Source organism: Protopterus annectens, chromosome 12.part0, assembly GCF_019279795.1.
Source record: "Protopterus annectens isolate FY-2018-M chromosome 12.part0, PAN1.0, whole genome shotgun sequence".
In the NCBI taxonomy this organism is placed as follows: domain Eukaryota; kingdom Metazoa; phylum Chordata; order Ceratodontiformes; family Protopteridae; genus Protopterus; species Protopterus annectens.
The window spans coordinates 805,500,995-805,517,676 of record NC_056746.1 but is presented as its reverse complement, the minus strand read 5'-3'; the positions used below and the strand labels follow the sequence as shown (position 1 = coordinate 805,517,676).

Here is a 16,682-nt window from a genome sequence, read left to right as displayed (position 1 = left end):
AAAGAAGCTCAGCCACATCACCCAACATTAGTGGGGGATTGCACTACCCCATTATGTAAATCATCCTCATATATCATAGATACAAGTTTGGGATCACCCATCTAATTATCTGGCTAGTTTTAAATGTTGCCGGGAAAGTACTGCATTTGGCATGCAAGGTGAATATCTTCCACAATATTGCGTTAAGTACCCATTGTGCAAGTTGGTATCGCAATTTGGCAGTATACGTTTAGGTCTATAAAGTGAGTGCTTGCTTTACCAACAATTTTATTTAGGTGAAAGAGAAGATTGTGGAGTAGTTTATATCATTGAAGACTAAACAAAGATCCCACCTTGGGAGCATGTATGAGTCTGACTGGAGGGCTTTGTGGTGTATTAGAGTAGCTAAGGATACTAACGTCTGAGATTGTTTTGGTGGGAGAAAAGCTGAGGTCTCTCAAGTTAGAGATACATGACAAAGGAGGTACCACACTTAATGATGGGTCTAATATGGAAGGAATGAGGTGGGACTATAACTTCTTTGCAGCTTAAAGATACACCACAAAGGATAAGCTGTGCAATGTAGAAGGATTTTCTTACCAAGACTGAGGCGTGAGGGTCAAATGACAGTTTATTATCAACATAGCTACCAAAGTCTTTGATGACTGAATCTGATTTAAGTGGAAGGTTATCTATATTTTATGTGGTGGTGAAGATGGATTTACCAAAAGAAACTATAAAGAATTTCTTAGCATTGAATCCCATAATTAACACAACAAGAATTTGGTCCACCTTTTGCTGGAGGATTTCACTATCATTATGGGATTTAATAACAGCCGCCTCATATGAAATCATTAGCAGACTGGATTGCCTGTAGTCCCTCCATATCACCTTTCAAGTCAGAGAATTATAGACTAAGAGGAGGAGGCACAGGACACAGCCCTACATGAGTCTACCTTTGATTTTTTATGTCTGTCTAGAGCAAAGTTCCTTAACCTTAACAGTATGTGTTCTATCAGCTATCCAGTCAGCTATCCAAAGATCTGTGTTTGGATTAATATTGAGTTGGGAGAGTTTTTCAGTTACCACATCATGGTGAATAGTGTCAAAGCTCTTGGCAATGACTAGGTAAGCAGCTGTATATCTTTTTAACAACTCAACCAGACTGAGCAGATATGATCTGCTTTTTACAAAGCTGAACTAGTGTCTATAAATGTTATATAAGGCTGACTATATTGCTGTTTATTAGTTGATGTGTAATATGTTACATAGCCTTGTAAATAATTCCAGTAAGATTATAAACCCATAATCCCAGGCTTATTTCATGGATGGCCTTTATGCAAGGACACTGTAGCAGCTGTTCTCCATACATTATGGATGTTACCAGAGGAGAAACTCAGTCTGAGTTGTTTATGGATGAGTTTTGTTAGGCAGGATTTAATGTTTCTCAGTAGATATCAAAGAATACTGTCAGTACTCACTGAGCTGGTATTGCTAATTTTGGAAAATGTCAAAGGATTTGGTCATCTGTGACTTCAGGAGTCAGACAGGTACACCTATTCTTCCTTATCTTGGACTATATTCTAATAAAATTAAGTGGGCATCCAAAGGGAGACACGAAGACTCAACAGAATGCTTAATATCACAGTTTGGTCCTGCAAGACAAGAGGGAAACTATCATACAGCAGAACACAGAAGTGGGCCAGATATGACCCTGTTAGGGTCCTGAACCGATTTATAGATCACTGAAACTAGTCAGACTCCAGTCACTTGTGTTGTAGTAAGAGCTTCATTTCTTTATGCCAGGGCAGTATTATTTTTAACTGTGTTGGATTTGGAAGAACACAATTCATTCTGACATCTAAACTTGTTCTTTTACATAATAACAATAAACAGAAGAAAGTCATTCTATGTGTTTGTTTCCCTGTTTCCCATCCGTAGCAATGGAAGTGCAGATATGGCAGCCATATACTATGAGCTCATAGATGCCGAAGGTCATCATCATGGTCCTTTTTCAGAGCAGAGGATAGCCGCTACACGAAACCTGGATGCAATCTTGAAAACAATGCATGAAGAAATCAAGGTAAGGGAAACATTGAATATAGCTTATTTTTTTCTATGCCTCCTAGGCAAAAATATACAATTTTAAAGAAGGGTTTGAGATGTCCCATTAAATTCAAGATTCAAACATAGAATTGCTATACTACAAAATGATGGTACAAATGCAACATTCTAATCTCTATTCATTGTGAGCAATTAGAAAAGAAAACATTACCCCAGTAGACAGTGAGAAAACAATAAAAAGGATAAAAACAGAACTTTTAAAGCATAACTAAATAACTAGATGAATAAGATGTCAAGTATATTTTAAGAGTGCATTGTGGCAAAGTAATCATAATGCAAAATATCTACTGAATGTAGGTGATGTTGAAAAAAATGAGTTTTAAAATTAAGCATGACTGTAGTTTGTAGATAATAACTGAGCAACATTATATCAGCCTGCTGGGTAGGAACAGGAAGAATTTAATATAATAAAATATTTTGATATTTTTTCAAGAAGTTGCCAGAAATGCTAAGAAACAAGGTCAATACATAACATGAGACAGAGAGTCAAGCTGTGTATAAATTTGTTTCAGTCAGCAAAAATTTCTGCACTATGCAATAATTTTATACTTTTTTTCATCATACATAGAAAGAAACCATCGTCCTTTAAACAAGGCTCGGGAATTACTTTAATAGACCGATATGTGTAAGATTATAAGGCAACAAAAACAAACTCTACTTAAAAATTAGAGCACAAACTGAGCAGAGGAGCAAGCAGCCAGCTCAAAAAAACATGTAACTGTAGAAACCAAAATAAAGAGCCAGCTACACAGGAAAGTGTAAAAATTCTTTAATGAAGTACAACTATAAAAACATAGACATAAAGACAATAAAAATAAAAAGTGATAAGTGCTTTCGCACCAAATTCAGTTAGTTTTCAATGAACTAATATAGATCCCATTCATGTGTACACAAACACACACGCACACACATACACATACACACACACACACACACACACACACACACACACACACACATACACACACACACACACACACACACACACACACACACACACACACACACACACACACACACACACACACACACACACACACACAGATGGCTTTATCATGCTTATCTCCCATGTCACTACCTCTGATATTTCCACTGAAGAGAATAGATGAATACTATCAAAAGTTAATATACACTTTTTTCACTCAGGTCCCTAAATGGCATGGTAGAGCTACTCTTTGAATTGTTCTACCGTGTTATTCAGATGATGCAAATATTTCCACGTGAGAGCACATGGCTAATTAACATTAGCCACTCTTCCAGACTGATGGATTTTGCATGCAGCTTCACCATTAAGACAACTGTCTGCACTACCAGCTTGTGCCTTCATGCCACTGAAGTGGAACAGTAGAACAGTGGTCTCTGATTTTTTTCAAGCATAATGCATTGTGCCACCCTGCTGTTAATGGGGGCTGCACAGTGAGTTAGGTGTTTCTAAATTCCAAGGAAAGGACACACCTAAATTTACCTTATTAGGCAAATTTAATTAAGGGTAAGAAGTTAGGATTGATTTAAATGGACCATAGTCTGAAGACAAAAGTCTACCTTATCTGGAAATTCTAAAAGCATGAAAAGAGCATTTGTTGGTGGTAAAAGTAGGAGTGGCATACTGTTTAAGGAAATGCAGGATATAATGTAACTGACCAGAGGTGATTTTTCAAATCCCCTCAGTGTTGAATCACCTTTTTTGACATAACATTTACATTACTGTACAGGTACACTGATAAAATGGCATAGCTACAGGTGATTGTTGCATTGGTGGTCAGGAGGCTTTAGTTCTAAACTTCAATATTGTGGGGCTTTTTACCAAATACATATTATTGTGTGAGTTGACAGAATGGTTTCCTAAGGTTTCTGTCCTTTTCTCCACTGTGGTGTGACCATGGAGTTGGCATATATAATTTAGGGGGCAGAGCTGGACAGCCCACAGAGGTTCCTCACTAGGAGAATCCAGGGCTTCCAACATCCACCCTACACAGATAGGCTAAAGGCCCTGTCCCTCTACTCAGTCTCCTACAGACTCCTCAGAGGTAACCACCTCTCCCTGGCATGCAAAGCAATCTCAGACCCCACCTTGATGGGACTGATGTATATCTGCAAGTCAAGCCCCACTCAAGTATCCCACACACACTTGACCTCAACCTGGTCTGTGACATCAATAGGTCTTGTTGGCAGGACAGATTTGTGTCCCAGAGACTCCCCCTTCTGTGGAATAGACTCCCGCTCCACATCAAGCAGAGTACCTCATTAACTCTTTTTAAGTGCAATCTGGATAACTGGATGGGGAACAGAAAATACACCCCTGGGATTCCACATGACTGCCTGCTGGAAAGGGGTATCTGGCGCTGACTTGTCAAAACATGGGCTAAATTCTTGGCTAGGTTTGTAAGGGCCTCAGGGCCAATAGCCTTGTAACTTCCTATGATCCTATATGGGGAGTACAGGTGGCTTTCCCCCTGCACATAAGTCTTTTTGTGTTTTTGTTTGTTCTAGCAATAACCAATGAGTCAGTGTGAGTGCATGAGAATTTACCCATGCTTGATATGGTTTGATCACAAGGGCAAAGCCCAAGTGATCAAACAAAGTCAACCGCAGGTAAATCCTCATATACCCAAACCCACAAGTCAGTTATTGCTATTATACAATGACATTATTTAAAAAGTAAACTGCATATCTTTCATAAATAATGTCTTTGTCTCACGGTGCCATAGCATTCCTCTGTGTTGCTTTCTGTTTTTGTGCTTTTCCTGATATACTGAGGATGCATATGAGACATATGTTCTCATGCTTGCACAGTACATCAGTGCTGTTCAAGAGAAACAACGGGGAAAAAAGAATCTCAGTTGCTTTTTTTATTATAAAAATTGGTACAGTTCAGAAGATCAATAGTGCTGAGACAGCACAGATATACATGGAAAATTAGTTATGTTTCTTTAGTTTTGCAGAACGTACATGATTTTTCCTGTATTGATCTGCCCTCCATACATACCTCTCAACCTCTTAGCTCAAGAAATGTGGACAAACCCTTAAACAGCAGGAGTCAAAGAACTCCAAATTGGGGCAGATTGTAAATATTGCTCTTATAAACTTAGAAAGCTGCTAGAATAACTGGATTTGTGTTAGTGTGCATTGTCTGAAACTCAAATGCATGTCATTATTTAGTGACTTCACTCCTCAAAGATTTGTCAGAAAACCACAAATTTTATGAGGAACAGATCAAAAATATGAGGTAAAAATCCAGACACTATAAAAATCTGGACAATTGAAAGGTATGCCTCTGTAGCATATATGAAGAGAAAAAAAGCCTGGCCGCCCAAAGGTACATTAGCAGCCAGACGTTTTTATATCAGTATATGCCTGATACACAACTGGCATGCTGGTTGGTCTTTTCAATCAGTGTGCTCATTTTTGAAAAAACATAACCTATCATTGTATAATTTGTAATTCACAATTTTGATATTAAACTTTTGAAAAAAGATGAGTAAAAAAATTGTTCTATGATAGGTAGTAGGTGGTACATCGTCTTCCTTTAGTGTATCCTACCGATTCTGAGTTTCACATTTTTTAAATTAAAGGGTTTCCAACTGATATTTGTATATATGTGTCATACCCCCCTGCTCCGTTGTGTTCTATATCCTTGCCTCAGTCAACAGCTCCCTTTGCAGTCTTTTGTCCCTTTCTGTTGTTTCTGTTGTGCCCCTTGCCTTACTACGATTGCTACTCTCCAGTCTTTGGCATCCTAGCTTTACTTCCTTCTTTAAGACATTTGTCTGCATACCGGTTGCCTTCAGTTATAACAGTAGATATTATCATCGGTCTGCACAGTTTTGTGACAATTAACCTATAACTCTGGCCTTGGGTTGTCTAACGTGATCTTCCTCTTGTCCCTACTCTGGTCAAAATGAGGGTCTGTTCTCTGTGTACACTGTCCTTGTTACATGCATTTCTAACGAGCAACAAGGCTCTCCATGCATACATTATAAGGGGTTTGCTTCAGTGCGATCATGAATGAAGAATTTCTGAATCCCTAAGGTTGTATTCACTGTACATTTTTATGTGTTTTTATTTAAGTGTGCAGAACATGTTCAATAATTAAAGGACAGTTAATTAATCTAACCTCTATTTTGATCAGTTATTTGTCTGTCTCATAATGCCCCTGCTATACAGGTGTGCTTTGAATTTTATTGTGTCAATTTTTTTGCTTAAAATTTTTTTTCTGGCACTGAGTTTCTACAGCTTCCTTCAAAATACCACAGTATGGTCTTCTCTTCCTGATTCTTTTTTTTTTTTTACTTTATGTTATATTTTACCCTTAATAGTTGGATTTGGAATCTTGAGGTTAGAGGAATTTTGCAAAGTTTGACTGCACTGTTGTTACACAGTCATCACTCGGACATATTTTACTTGTGTCTTTCGGCTTTTCCCGGTTAGGAGTCGCCACAGCGGAACTTCGGTCCGCTAATGATTGGCAGTAGATTTTTACGTGCTGGCTTGCCGGGCCTAATGCACAACCTTCAACGAAGGAACGCCCATTCACGCATGTCGACACACAGAAGACGCTCTAACTGAGAATCGAACGGACAATGTCTAACTGTGAGGCGACAACGCTACTGCAGCACCACCACCGCAGTCTTCTCTCGGACATATTTTACTACTCTGTTCTTATTTATCTACCAGGAAATAAAGCAGCATTTATATATAGTTAATGTTCCAAATTGTGGTTGTTATATTAATGATTTTTCCCTTTTAGTAATGCCAGTATGATTTTTGTGTTGTCGCAATGAAATTATTCAATTGTATAACTGTATGATGATTAATTTACTACGTACACTATGGTCCATTTGTTGCAACATCTGACTTTTATGCAGCTGTTAGTAGGTGTTAAACAACCTTCAGAATACATCTACTTTAAATGTATTAAAGACTCACATTGTATTTGCTAAATCTCTCCATTAAGTTTGTATTGATTTGTATTATTTTATACAAACCAAATCATTTTTCAAAATGTAGGCTATACAAATTTTTAAAGAGTAGATGTCTGTATGTCTGTATGCTGGTTGGCAGATGTTGTCACATCCTGGATTTTAGAAAGGAAAGGAAAACATTGGTTCAGTTTTGCTGAAACAGCTCAAGGAGTATCAGCAGTCATTATTCTGCAAATACATTGAATTCAAATATATTTCTCCCTTTTCTTTTGGATGATCTGTAATATTTTTCTAAACATTATATTAATCCTTATTGTATTCTACTCCCAGCACAGCATCAGGTATAACTGTTCTAGCTTCCAATTACATACTTTGGACCTTTATATATATATATATATATATATATATATATATATATATATATATATATATATATTTCATAGGTAGGTACTAGGCTATTGGCCCTAGGGCCTATATCAGCCTAGCTAAAGGTACCCTGGCTTTCGCCACCCAAGAAAATTATTTTCCTGTGCCACTGTCGAGAAGAGCCACAGAAGTGATCCCCGAGGTGAATTTCCTATCTCCCATCCAATCATCAAGATTTTTCTTGAACAGTGCTAATGAGGAGCTTTGTTTGATATAGATAGGTAGTTTGTTCCAGAGTATGGGAAGTCTCTGGGACAGGAATCTATCCCTCCAGCATGTTCTGTTTATTGTGGTGACGAGGTTTAGGTCCCTAGGGCATGTAGCTCGTAGGGATTTCTTTAAGTGGAGCATGTCTAATAGCTCTGGGTTTGACATAGCTTTGTATGTTAGGCAGAGATTGCCTCTGAGTAGGTGATATGCAACGGAGTAAAGCTGCAGTTTTTTGAGGCCGGTAATCCTCTTTGTGAGGTATTCCTGTGGCCTTTCCAGTTGTTGTAGATGTCTTGTGAGGTACATACCAAAAGGGGCATTGTACTCTATAATGGGTCTAATGAGTGACAAGTAGAGGGGAACAATGACCTCTTTTTTCCTGGATGAGAAACCTTTTGTGATGAGGTGTGCCACATAGAAGGATTTCCTGACTACTGTGGCGATGTGATTATCAAAGGAGAGACTACTGTCCACCTGTGTCCCAAGGTCTCTTATCACACTTTCAGAGTTAAGTAGACTACCACCTATGTGGTAGTTCATGGGTACTGAGTTTTTACCAAAAGGAATGACAATGCACTTTTGGCATTGAGCTTGAGGCCATGGCTTTGACACCAGGCATCTGTCTCAGCAAGGCCCTTTTGTAGGATGTCCACATCTTTTGGAGTTTTGATTATGGCTCCTAGTTTGCAGTCATCTGCGAATTTCATTAGCCAAAGACCTTCTGTGTTGGCCTGTACTTCAGAGAAGTAGATACCAAACAGGAGAGGACCCAGGACTGAACCCTGTGGTACTCCACTTGTCACTGGTCTGAAGCTGGATTTGGAGTCTGCTACTTTCACAGTGTGGGTTCTGTCAGTGAGCCAGTTGGAAACCCATCTTTTGACATAGGGATTTATACCTTGTTTAGTGAGTTTATCTATAATTCCAGAGTGGGGGATGGTGTCAAAAGCCTTGGCGAGATCTAGATAGGCTGTGTGAACCACCTTACCCTCATCTACGGCTTTGGTGACTGCTTCAAAGAAGTCTATCAGGTTTAGGAGACATGATCTGCCTTTTACAAACCCGAACTGGGTGGGGTCCTGAGTTTGGAGATTACCAATGTCATTGTTTATAAGTTCCATGATGATACGCTCCATAGCCTTGTAGACCGGGCTTGTTAGGCTAATGGGGTGGTAGTTTCCGGGGTCTGTGGTGGCTCCCCCTTTGTTGAGTGGGATAACTGTCGTTCTGTAGTTCATGTAGAACACAGCCTGGGATGTCGTCAGGTGCCATGGATGCTGTTTTCTTGGCTTTGGATAGTGTGTTTTTTACCTGTGCAGCCGTGATTACAGAAGCGTTGCATTCTTCTGGTATAGAGATGGGCCCTTTAGGGGATGACAGAGGGGTAAAGTTAACACTGAACCTATCTGCCAGGATGTTGGCAATATCCGTTGGTACTGTATATTTAGTGCCATTGTGCTGTAACTCAGAGCAGATCTGAGTGTTGCCATTGAGATTCTTGACATAGCTATAGAATGCTTTGTGGTTGTCTTTAGAGTCAGTGGTGATTTTGTTTTCATAACTAGCTTTGGAGGATTTTATGAGGGATCTTAGCTTTTTACTGAAGCTGACCAGGGAGTTTCTCCAATCATGGTATTTTACTCTTTTTTGCAACAGTTTCTTTCTTCTGTTGTAGAGTTTGTTTATGGCAGGGGACCACCAGATTGGCTTCCTTTTTTTGGAGGATAACATCTTGGTTCTGTTAGGGATTGCATGATCCATGCACTCATGTAAGTGCTTATAAAGTGCATTTGTGTAGGATTCAGCAGCCATACCTCTATTGTCCGTCAGCATGGGTGTCATGAAGTTTGACACTTCTGTCTTAAGAAGAGTGAAGTTGGCTTTGGAGAAATTTTTTACTGTGGTTTCCCTAATGAGGGGTGGGGGAGGGATGTGGATGTCTAGGGTGATTAGCTTATGGTCGGATCTGACCAACAAGGAATTGACCTGTAGTGTGGAGCACCAGTTGCCCATGTTGGTAATAACCAGGTCTAGGATATTGCTGCCCCTGGTGGGGGTGTGGATAAGTTGATCCATGGTATTGGAATTTATGAATTCCAGAAAACGTTGAGCACAAGAGTAGTTTTCCCAGTTAATGGTAGGGTAATTGAAATCGCCCATTATTAGGGTGTTAAGTAGTACCCTAATATTTTCCAGTGTATTAAGAAATGAGGAGTGGGAATCCTGGGGCATGGTGGGGGATCTGTAGCAAGCTACAATTTGGATTGCGGTCTTGCCCAGAGTTAGTTGCACTTGGATAATCTCAGATGCATTATGCTGAGCAACTAGCCTGGAGGTGTGGATATCCTTAATGAATATGGACACGTCTCTGCCTTTAGTGTTTCGGTCCAGGTTAGGTGGCCGAAAGGTGTGGTATGAATTATAGCCTGGTAATGCAGGAGTATTCTCTGGAGCCTTGAACCAGGTCTCTGTCACTGCACAGATGTCGATGTTCTCCATTTTAAGGAGTGCCTCGAGAGAGTGCATTTTGAGGTTTAGACTTCTAGCATTGAGTAGCAATACCCTCAGATTCTTCTAGCCTGTACCTGTTAGGGTGGTGAATTTGTCATTTGAACCTTGCCTAAAAAGGCACTATAGGGGTGGCTAGAGCCTTAGCCAGTATCCGGAATCCCAGGGGCGACAGGTGCAGGCCATCTCTGGCAAAGCATCGTGGCTTGTCGATCATGTCATCCCAGGCAGACAGATACTGGATCCCCTTAGAATGACACCAGAAGCTTAGCCAATTGTTGAAGTCAATCATTTTGTCCTTGTACTGTGGTATCAGTCTGGGTGATGGCAGGATGCTACTCAGGGCTAGGGTCATACCTGCCTGGGCTACAAGATCGGACAGCTCCTCCATGTCCCTTTTCATGTAGTCCAAGGAGGTATGTCTCAGGTCATTCACACCAACATGGACAATGAAAGAGTCATATTTGTACTTGTTGTGGAGTGACCTGAGTGCATGCGTTATGTGGCGGATCCTGGCACCCAACAGGCAGCTGACAGTAACTTTCTCCTTGTTTAGCCTGGTGAGTGGAACATCAGTATGCCTGACTATAGAGTCACCTATGACTAGAGTGTTGGGTACGTTGTTATGCCTTATGGGCTGTGGTTGAGTGGCACACTGAGTTTGTGGGCTATGTGTCATTTGGGTTGTGTTGGGGGGTGGAGGTTGCTTGTGGTTCTGCTTTGGAGGTCCCTGTTGCTTGGGAAGGTTTTTACTGAGAGCTTCCGCAAATATAGGTGTGTGTTTTGTGTTTCTATGTGTGTGTTTTGGTGGTTTAGGTTTTGAGGGACTATGTGCTGAGTGTGGTGTGGTGCAAGTGTTTATCTTCTCCTCTTGACTGTCTAGTCCAGTCTTGGATGAAGACAGCTTTGCTTCCAGTTTGGCTAAATAAGTGCATCTCTCACAGGTTGTAGTGTTGGGTGGTAGGAGGAGAGTGGGTTGTCTGTGTACATGAGACAATTACTGCATTGCCCCAAGATGCCCAGATTCATCAGGTAGACAGGAGAAAACACCGGGAGCCGACCCTTAAACATGACTGGATAGGTGCTTATTTGTTAAGTACTAGAAACTGTTTTCCTCTAGACAGTGAGGAAAGTTGAGTGCTGTAGTAATTTGTAGCTTATTTAGTGCTTACAATAAGTTCTGAAAAAGTACTGAAACAAAAAACTGGCTAGTTCTAAGAAACAAAATTAAGCTAGAAGGCTTCCCTCCAACACAGAAAGGCTTGGGCCCTAGAAGCCTACAAATAGTCATGGACACAGCAAATCTATATCCAGGCTAAACTACCCACAGGAAAGGCAGGAAACAAGCTTAGAAAAAGTTTTTTTTTTTTTTTTTTTTTTTTTTTAGTGGAAAGAGAGAAAGGAGTAGCAGAAACTAAGCTGATTGGCCTTCTCAAATGTTCTCCTTGTACTGGGTAGAATGAGGTAATGACACTAGACTGGGAGGAGGGTCCCAGATAAAATTTACACTAGGGGCAGGCAACTGCAAAGCCACCAACTATACAAACACTGTACCAACAGGCAGGGAGGATGGGAAACAAACTGCAGAAATGTTTCTCACAGCTGAAAAGCAGCAGTGAGCCTTTAAATGAAAGTTTTAAACAGCTAAAGGAGCCTCTAGAAAAAAGAGTTTAACTGCAACAAGTTATCAGAAACAAACAACCCAACAGATGCTTAATAAAAGTGGACAATTTCCAGTTAATACCTCACACACAGTGAAACTAGCTAGAAAAATACACAGTACACAAAGTGCTATAAATAACAAAGAAATAAAGAACAAAATAAACAAAAAACAGGATACTTAATGTTATATATTATAGCTCCGAGTTTGCTCAGTGTCCTTCCTTCGTTTAGCTCAGTGTGGAATGGCAGAACACTCATAACTGAACTTCTTAGGTAACAGAAAGTTGAAACCTGAGACAGCTTTTAAGAAAGAAATCTCAAAAAAAACAATGAGGTGCTTAGTCTAAGCTGCAGTCCAGGTGACCTCAGTCCGCCAATGACCTCAAACTATTCTCTCTCACTGAAATGCCTGATGGCTTTGGCTAAATATATATATATATATATAGATATATACATATATATATATATATATATATATATATATATATATATATATATATATATATATTATAAATATAATTCATGAAATATATATATATATATATATATATATATATATATATATATATATATATATAATATAAATATAATTCATGAATTCTTTATTGTCCAATTTTTGACACACAAAAGGTTGTTTTTCTACTCATTATAGTTCTATTTGAAGCTAATGTTTACTTTATTTTAACGTAGAGTTGCACTCCTTGAAGCTAATATTAACTTTCTTTAACCTGCATGAATCCCATCCAAGACTGCAGTGCCTCAGCTCCTCTGAATATCTAACCTTCAAATATGCAAGACCAGGTAAAGCTCAATATGTAAGCTGACAACTTTGTATGCAGGTTGGTTTTGAAATGATAAAGAATTGCTTTAAACTTAACTCCTTTCTAATACCAAGAATCAGCTTGCTTTCTGCATACTGTATATGCTCTCTAATACTAAGAAATAGTTTGCTTTCTGCATACTATACATGCTCTCTAATACTAAGAAACAGTTTGCTTTCTGTATACTATACATGCTCTCTAATACTAAGAAACAGTTTGCTTTCTGCATACTACGCATGCTCTCTAATACTAAGAAACAGTTTGCTTTCTGTATACTGTACATGCTCTGTAAGATGCCACTGATACAAATCATAGGCATTTTTTTACAATTAAATCAATAAAGCTTTGTTTTATAAACTCATATGTCTTGTTTATCTGTCTTAATCTACAAATGCTGTCACAAATTTAACCAGGGCAACACAGCAAATATATGCCCCTAATACAATAAGTCAACCAGAAAAATGTTATTAATTTTCTTCAAGCCATATACATGTATCAGTTTCAAAGTGCCATCTGTTTTAATGCTAAAAAAGAAACATTTATTCCACAGTACTGCTTAGAATGTCTGACTTGTACTATGTTGTTATGCTGTAAGCAACTTGCATATTTAAAACTCAGAATTGGTTCCTTATATGAGGAATAGCAATACAAAGATGGATTTTTCTTTTTGCTAAATTGCTGCCCCAACATTAGGATGTTCTTATTTATCTATTTGTTTATTTATTAACTTATTTACTTATTTACTTATCACTTGTCAGTCAGTTAAGTGGGCTTGTCCATGGTTGATATATGTATGCCATGCTCTGACGAGATTAAAACCTTTAATTAAAGTTTGTGTTTTTGTTTAAATGTAATACTAGACTTCATGAGAGCATATATAACCATGGATATACATATATATATATATATATATATATATATATATATATATAGAGAGAGAGAGAGGGACAGAGAAAGAGAGCTCATGCTTAGTTTCTATGATAATATTTTTTTATTTCTATACCCTATTCTCTTTTCCACCTATATTTCCATCTTCTGAAGATATTTCTGGTTTTTTTTGTTTGTTTGTTTATTAAAGATATGTTGAAGATAAATAAAGGTTACACCACTCCGCTCCACTGCTAAAGAGGTTTTGAAGGTAATGAGGGAGAAAGGATTTGTGACGAAATATAAAGTCACCATGGTTTCACTAATTTTCTCATGTCTGTGGAACACATTTGATGAGTGGTCAAATTTCCTTGCTCATTTTATCAAAAGCACTTTTTTTAAACAAGAATCCACGGTGGTGGTGCTGCGGTAGCGTTGTCGCCTCACAGCAAGACGTCCCGTTCAATTCTCAGTTAGAGTGTCTTCTGTGGAGACATGCATGAATGGGCGTACCTTCATTGAAGGTTGTGCGTTAGGGCTGGCAACTCAGCACGTAAAAATCAACTGCCAATCATTAGCGGACCGGAGTTCCGCTGTGGCGACCCCTAACCAGGAAAAGCCGAAAGACAACACACACACTTTTTTTAAACAAGAAACATCTTTATTAAATTATAATTTATGACGTAGGCAATCATACATTTATACAAATGAAAACAAACCATACTGACATATTTTTAGTTGCAGACATCATACATCATTTATAAACTACCCTGTCATTATCTGTCAAACATTACACAGCTCATTCTGTTCCTGCCTTCCCTTAAACCTAATCCTTCCTCCAAAACACTACTCTGCATGTATTGTTCCTACAGTTCCCATTTTTCTATGTATTTTGCTCCTACCCTTTTCAAAAGATCCCATTTTGAGTTCATTCATGTCTGTTTCTATATTCACTATTTCTAGTACAGTTATTTAGACTTTGATTTCCGTTTTCTAGTAATTGCTTTTTTGGCAGTCACCAAAATTAAACTCAGCACGGCCTTACTATGTCTAGACAATTCTAATTCTGTATCATAGCTAAAAATATAATTTCTAAATTAGACCAGTTTGTTCTCCAAGTATTTCTATTAGAGCAGCCAACAAGGATTTTTTAAAGTCTACAAACTCATAACACTCTCAAAAATATGTCCCCAATTACCTCTTTATTCAGGTCCCTATTAATTGGATGAAACTTTAGCATGTCGAACTACAAAAGATCAACAGCTAAAGATTGAAAGAGCCAAACCGCGAATGGCCAGCTAAGCAAATTTTTTCTCAGGGAAAGAATTTGCTTGGCCATTAATGGAGATTTGCCCTTTCTCCAATGTGGAGCGATCTTGGAGTTAGTATATTTAGTTAGGGGGGTGTGGGGGCACAGCCCCCCACATGGGGGGTGGGACAAAGCCCCCACTTAATTCAGGTTGAAAGGTTTTTGTTTTGTGTAATGGCCAAGCAAATTCTTTCCATAGGAAAAAATTTGCTTAGGTGATCGTTTGCGGTTTGGACATTTCGATCTTTAGCTGCCAATCTTTTGTAGTTCGACAAGCTAAAGTTTTGATAAATTAATAGGGAAACCTTTATTCCCCATCACACCTTCAGCATTTGCAGTCTACTTGAGGAAAATGTATGGTTATTATTGTTCCTCTTAAGGATCTGCATCCAAAATCCCAGTCTCTCCTTGTTTCTTGAGCTCTCCACATCTTTCATCATCATCCCTTTCAGCTTTGAATTATAGCTTTCTGCTTGTGCCATGTATAGCAGCCTCAACTGTGTAGCTCTGAAATACCCCTTTAAATAAGGTAATCCCAAACTACCTTGTTCTATTGGAAGGATCAGCTTATCCCACTTAACTCTTACCCACTTCCTCTCCCAGATAAAATCCTTCAACTCCTTATTAATTGATATCCAGAACTTCTCTGATTGAAAAAATATGCCTAACCTGTGCATAAAAATAAAGTGACTAAAAACATTTTCACTGCTTGAATCCTGCTATCTGTATCCTTAAAACCGAGCTTCCAGTGTCTCCGTTTTTATATTATATTTTGTTTAATCTCTTCCCACATATCCTTAGCTGCCATAACAGAATCTTAATTTATCCATACACCTAAGTCCTTCACTTTATTATGTCCCCATAAATATGGTTATTGCTGAACCAATTTGTGTGTGGGTACATAGTTTACAGCTATTGCCTTTGTTTTATCTTCTTTTTGTATTCTGAAAAGACTTGAAACTGTCTCACAATATTACACAGCACTGAAATTTCCTTTTCTGGTTTTATCAGGTATAAAATAATATAATCTGCAAATAAAGCCAACTTTTCTCAAATACCATACTAATCATATCCTTGAATTTCTGAGTCCATTATTTTCTTGGACAATGGTTCTAAATACAACACAAAGGAGAAAGAGGATACCCCTGCCTGGTTCCTCTGCTCACATAGAATGTATCAGAGAATTACCCTCTCCCTACTTTAATTTTCACATCCAATCCCTCATATATCCTCCTAATCGACCTTATCATTTTATCAAGGACTGCAATTGTTCCATTGCCCTGCTCGTAAACGCTCAGCTTACTCTGTCAAATGCTTTCTGTGCTTCATGACCCACCAGTATCAGTGTTATTTTCTTGCATTCTCCTTCCCTCAGGATCGTCCTTGTTCTGTTAATATTGTCAAATGTTTGCCCTGTCTCTACAAAACCACACTCATCCATATCTATCAATTTTGGCATCACCTTTGCCATTCCTTTAGACATTATAGACATAAACAAGTTATAATCCTAGTTTATAATTGAAATGAGCCTATTCATATCTGGATCTGATGGGTCTTTACCATCTTTAGGTATTACAGCCACTATCCCTTTCTTCCAGGATGTTGGTGCATCTCCTCCTTTTAAAATACTGTTAAACAAATCCTTCCAGATCTTTATCACTTTTTTCCCTCCTAGCTTCCAAACTTCCATAGGAATACCATGTATTCTTGGGAACTTTCCTGTAGATTAGTTATACATCACCATTTTTATCTTATCTCCTCCTATCCAAACTGTTAGTAATTGAGCCTCATCTACTTCTAAACTTGACATATTTAATTCTTCCATAAACATTTCCATTTGTACTTGTTTTTGAT

At 38.4% G+C, this 16,682-nt stretch overlaps 1 protein-coding gene across 1 annotated transcript in view; it reads left to right on the top strand.

Annotated features, from left to right (window-relative positions):
* Positions 1-16,682, top strand: part of ENPP6 (ectonucleotide pyrophosphatase/phosphodiesterase 6) — a 725,945-nt gene that overhangs the window by 459,044 nt on the left and 250,219 nt on the right. Inside the window, exon 4 of the mRNA XM_044089852.1 lies at positions 1,921-2,062. Within this exon, the coding sequence (XP_043945787.1) occupies positions 1,921-2,062 (142 nt within the window). The remainder of the gene's footprint in view (positions 1-1,920; positions 2,063-16,682) is intronic.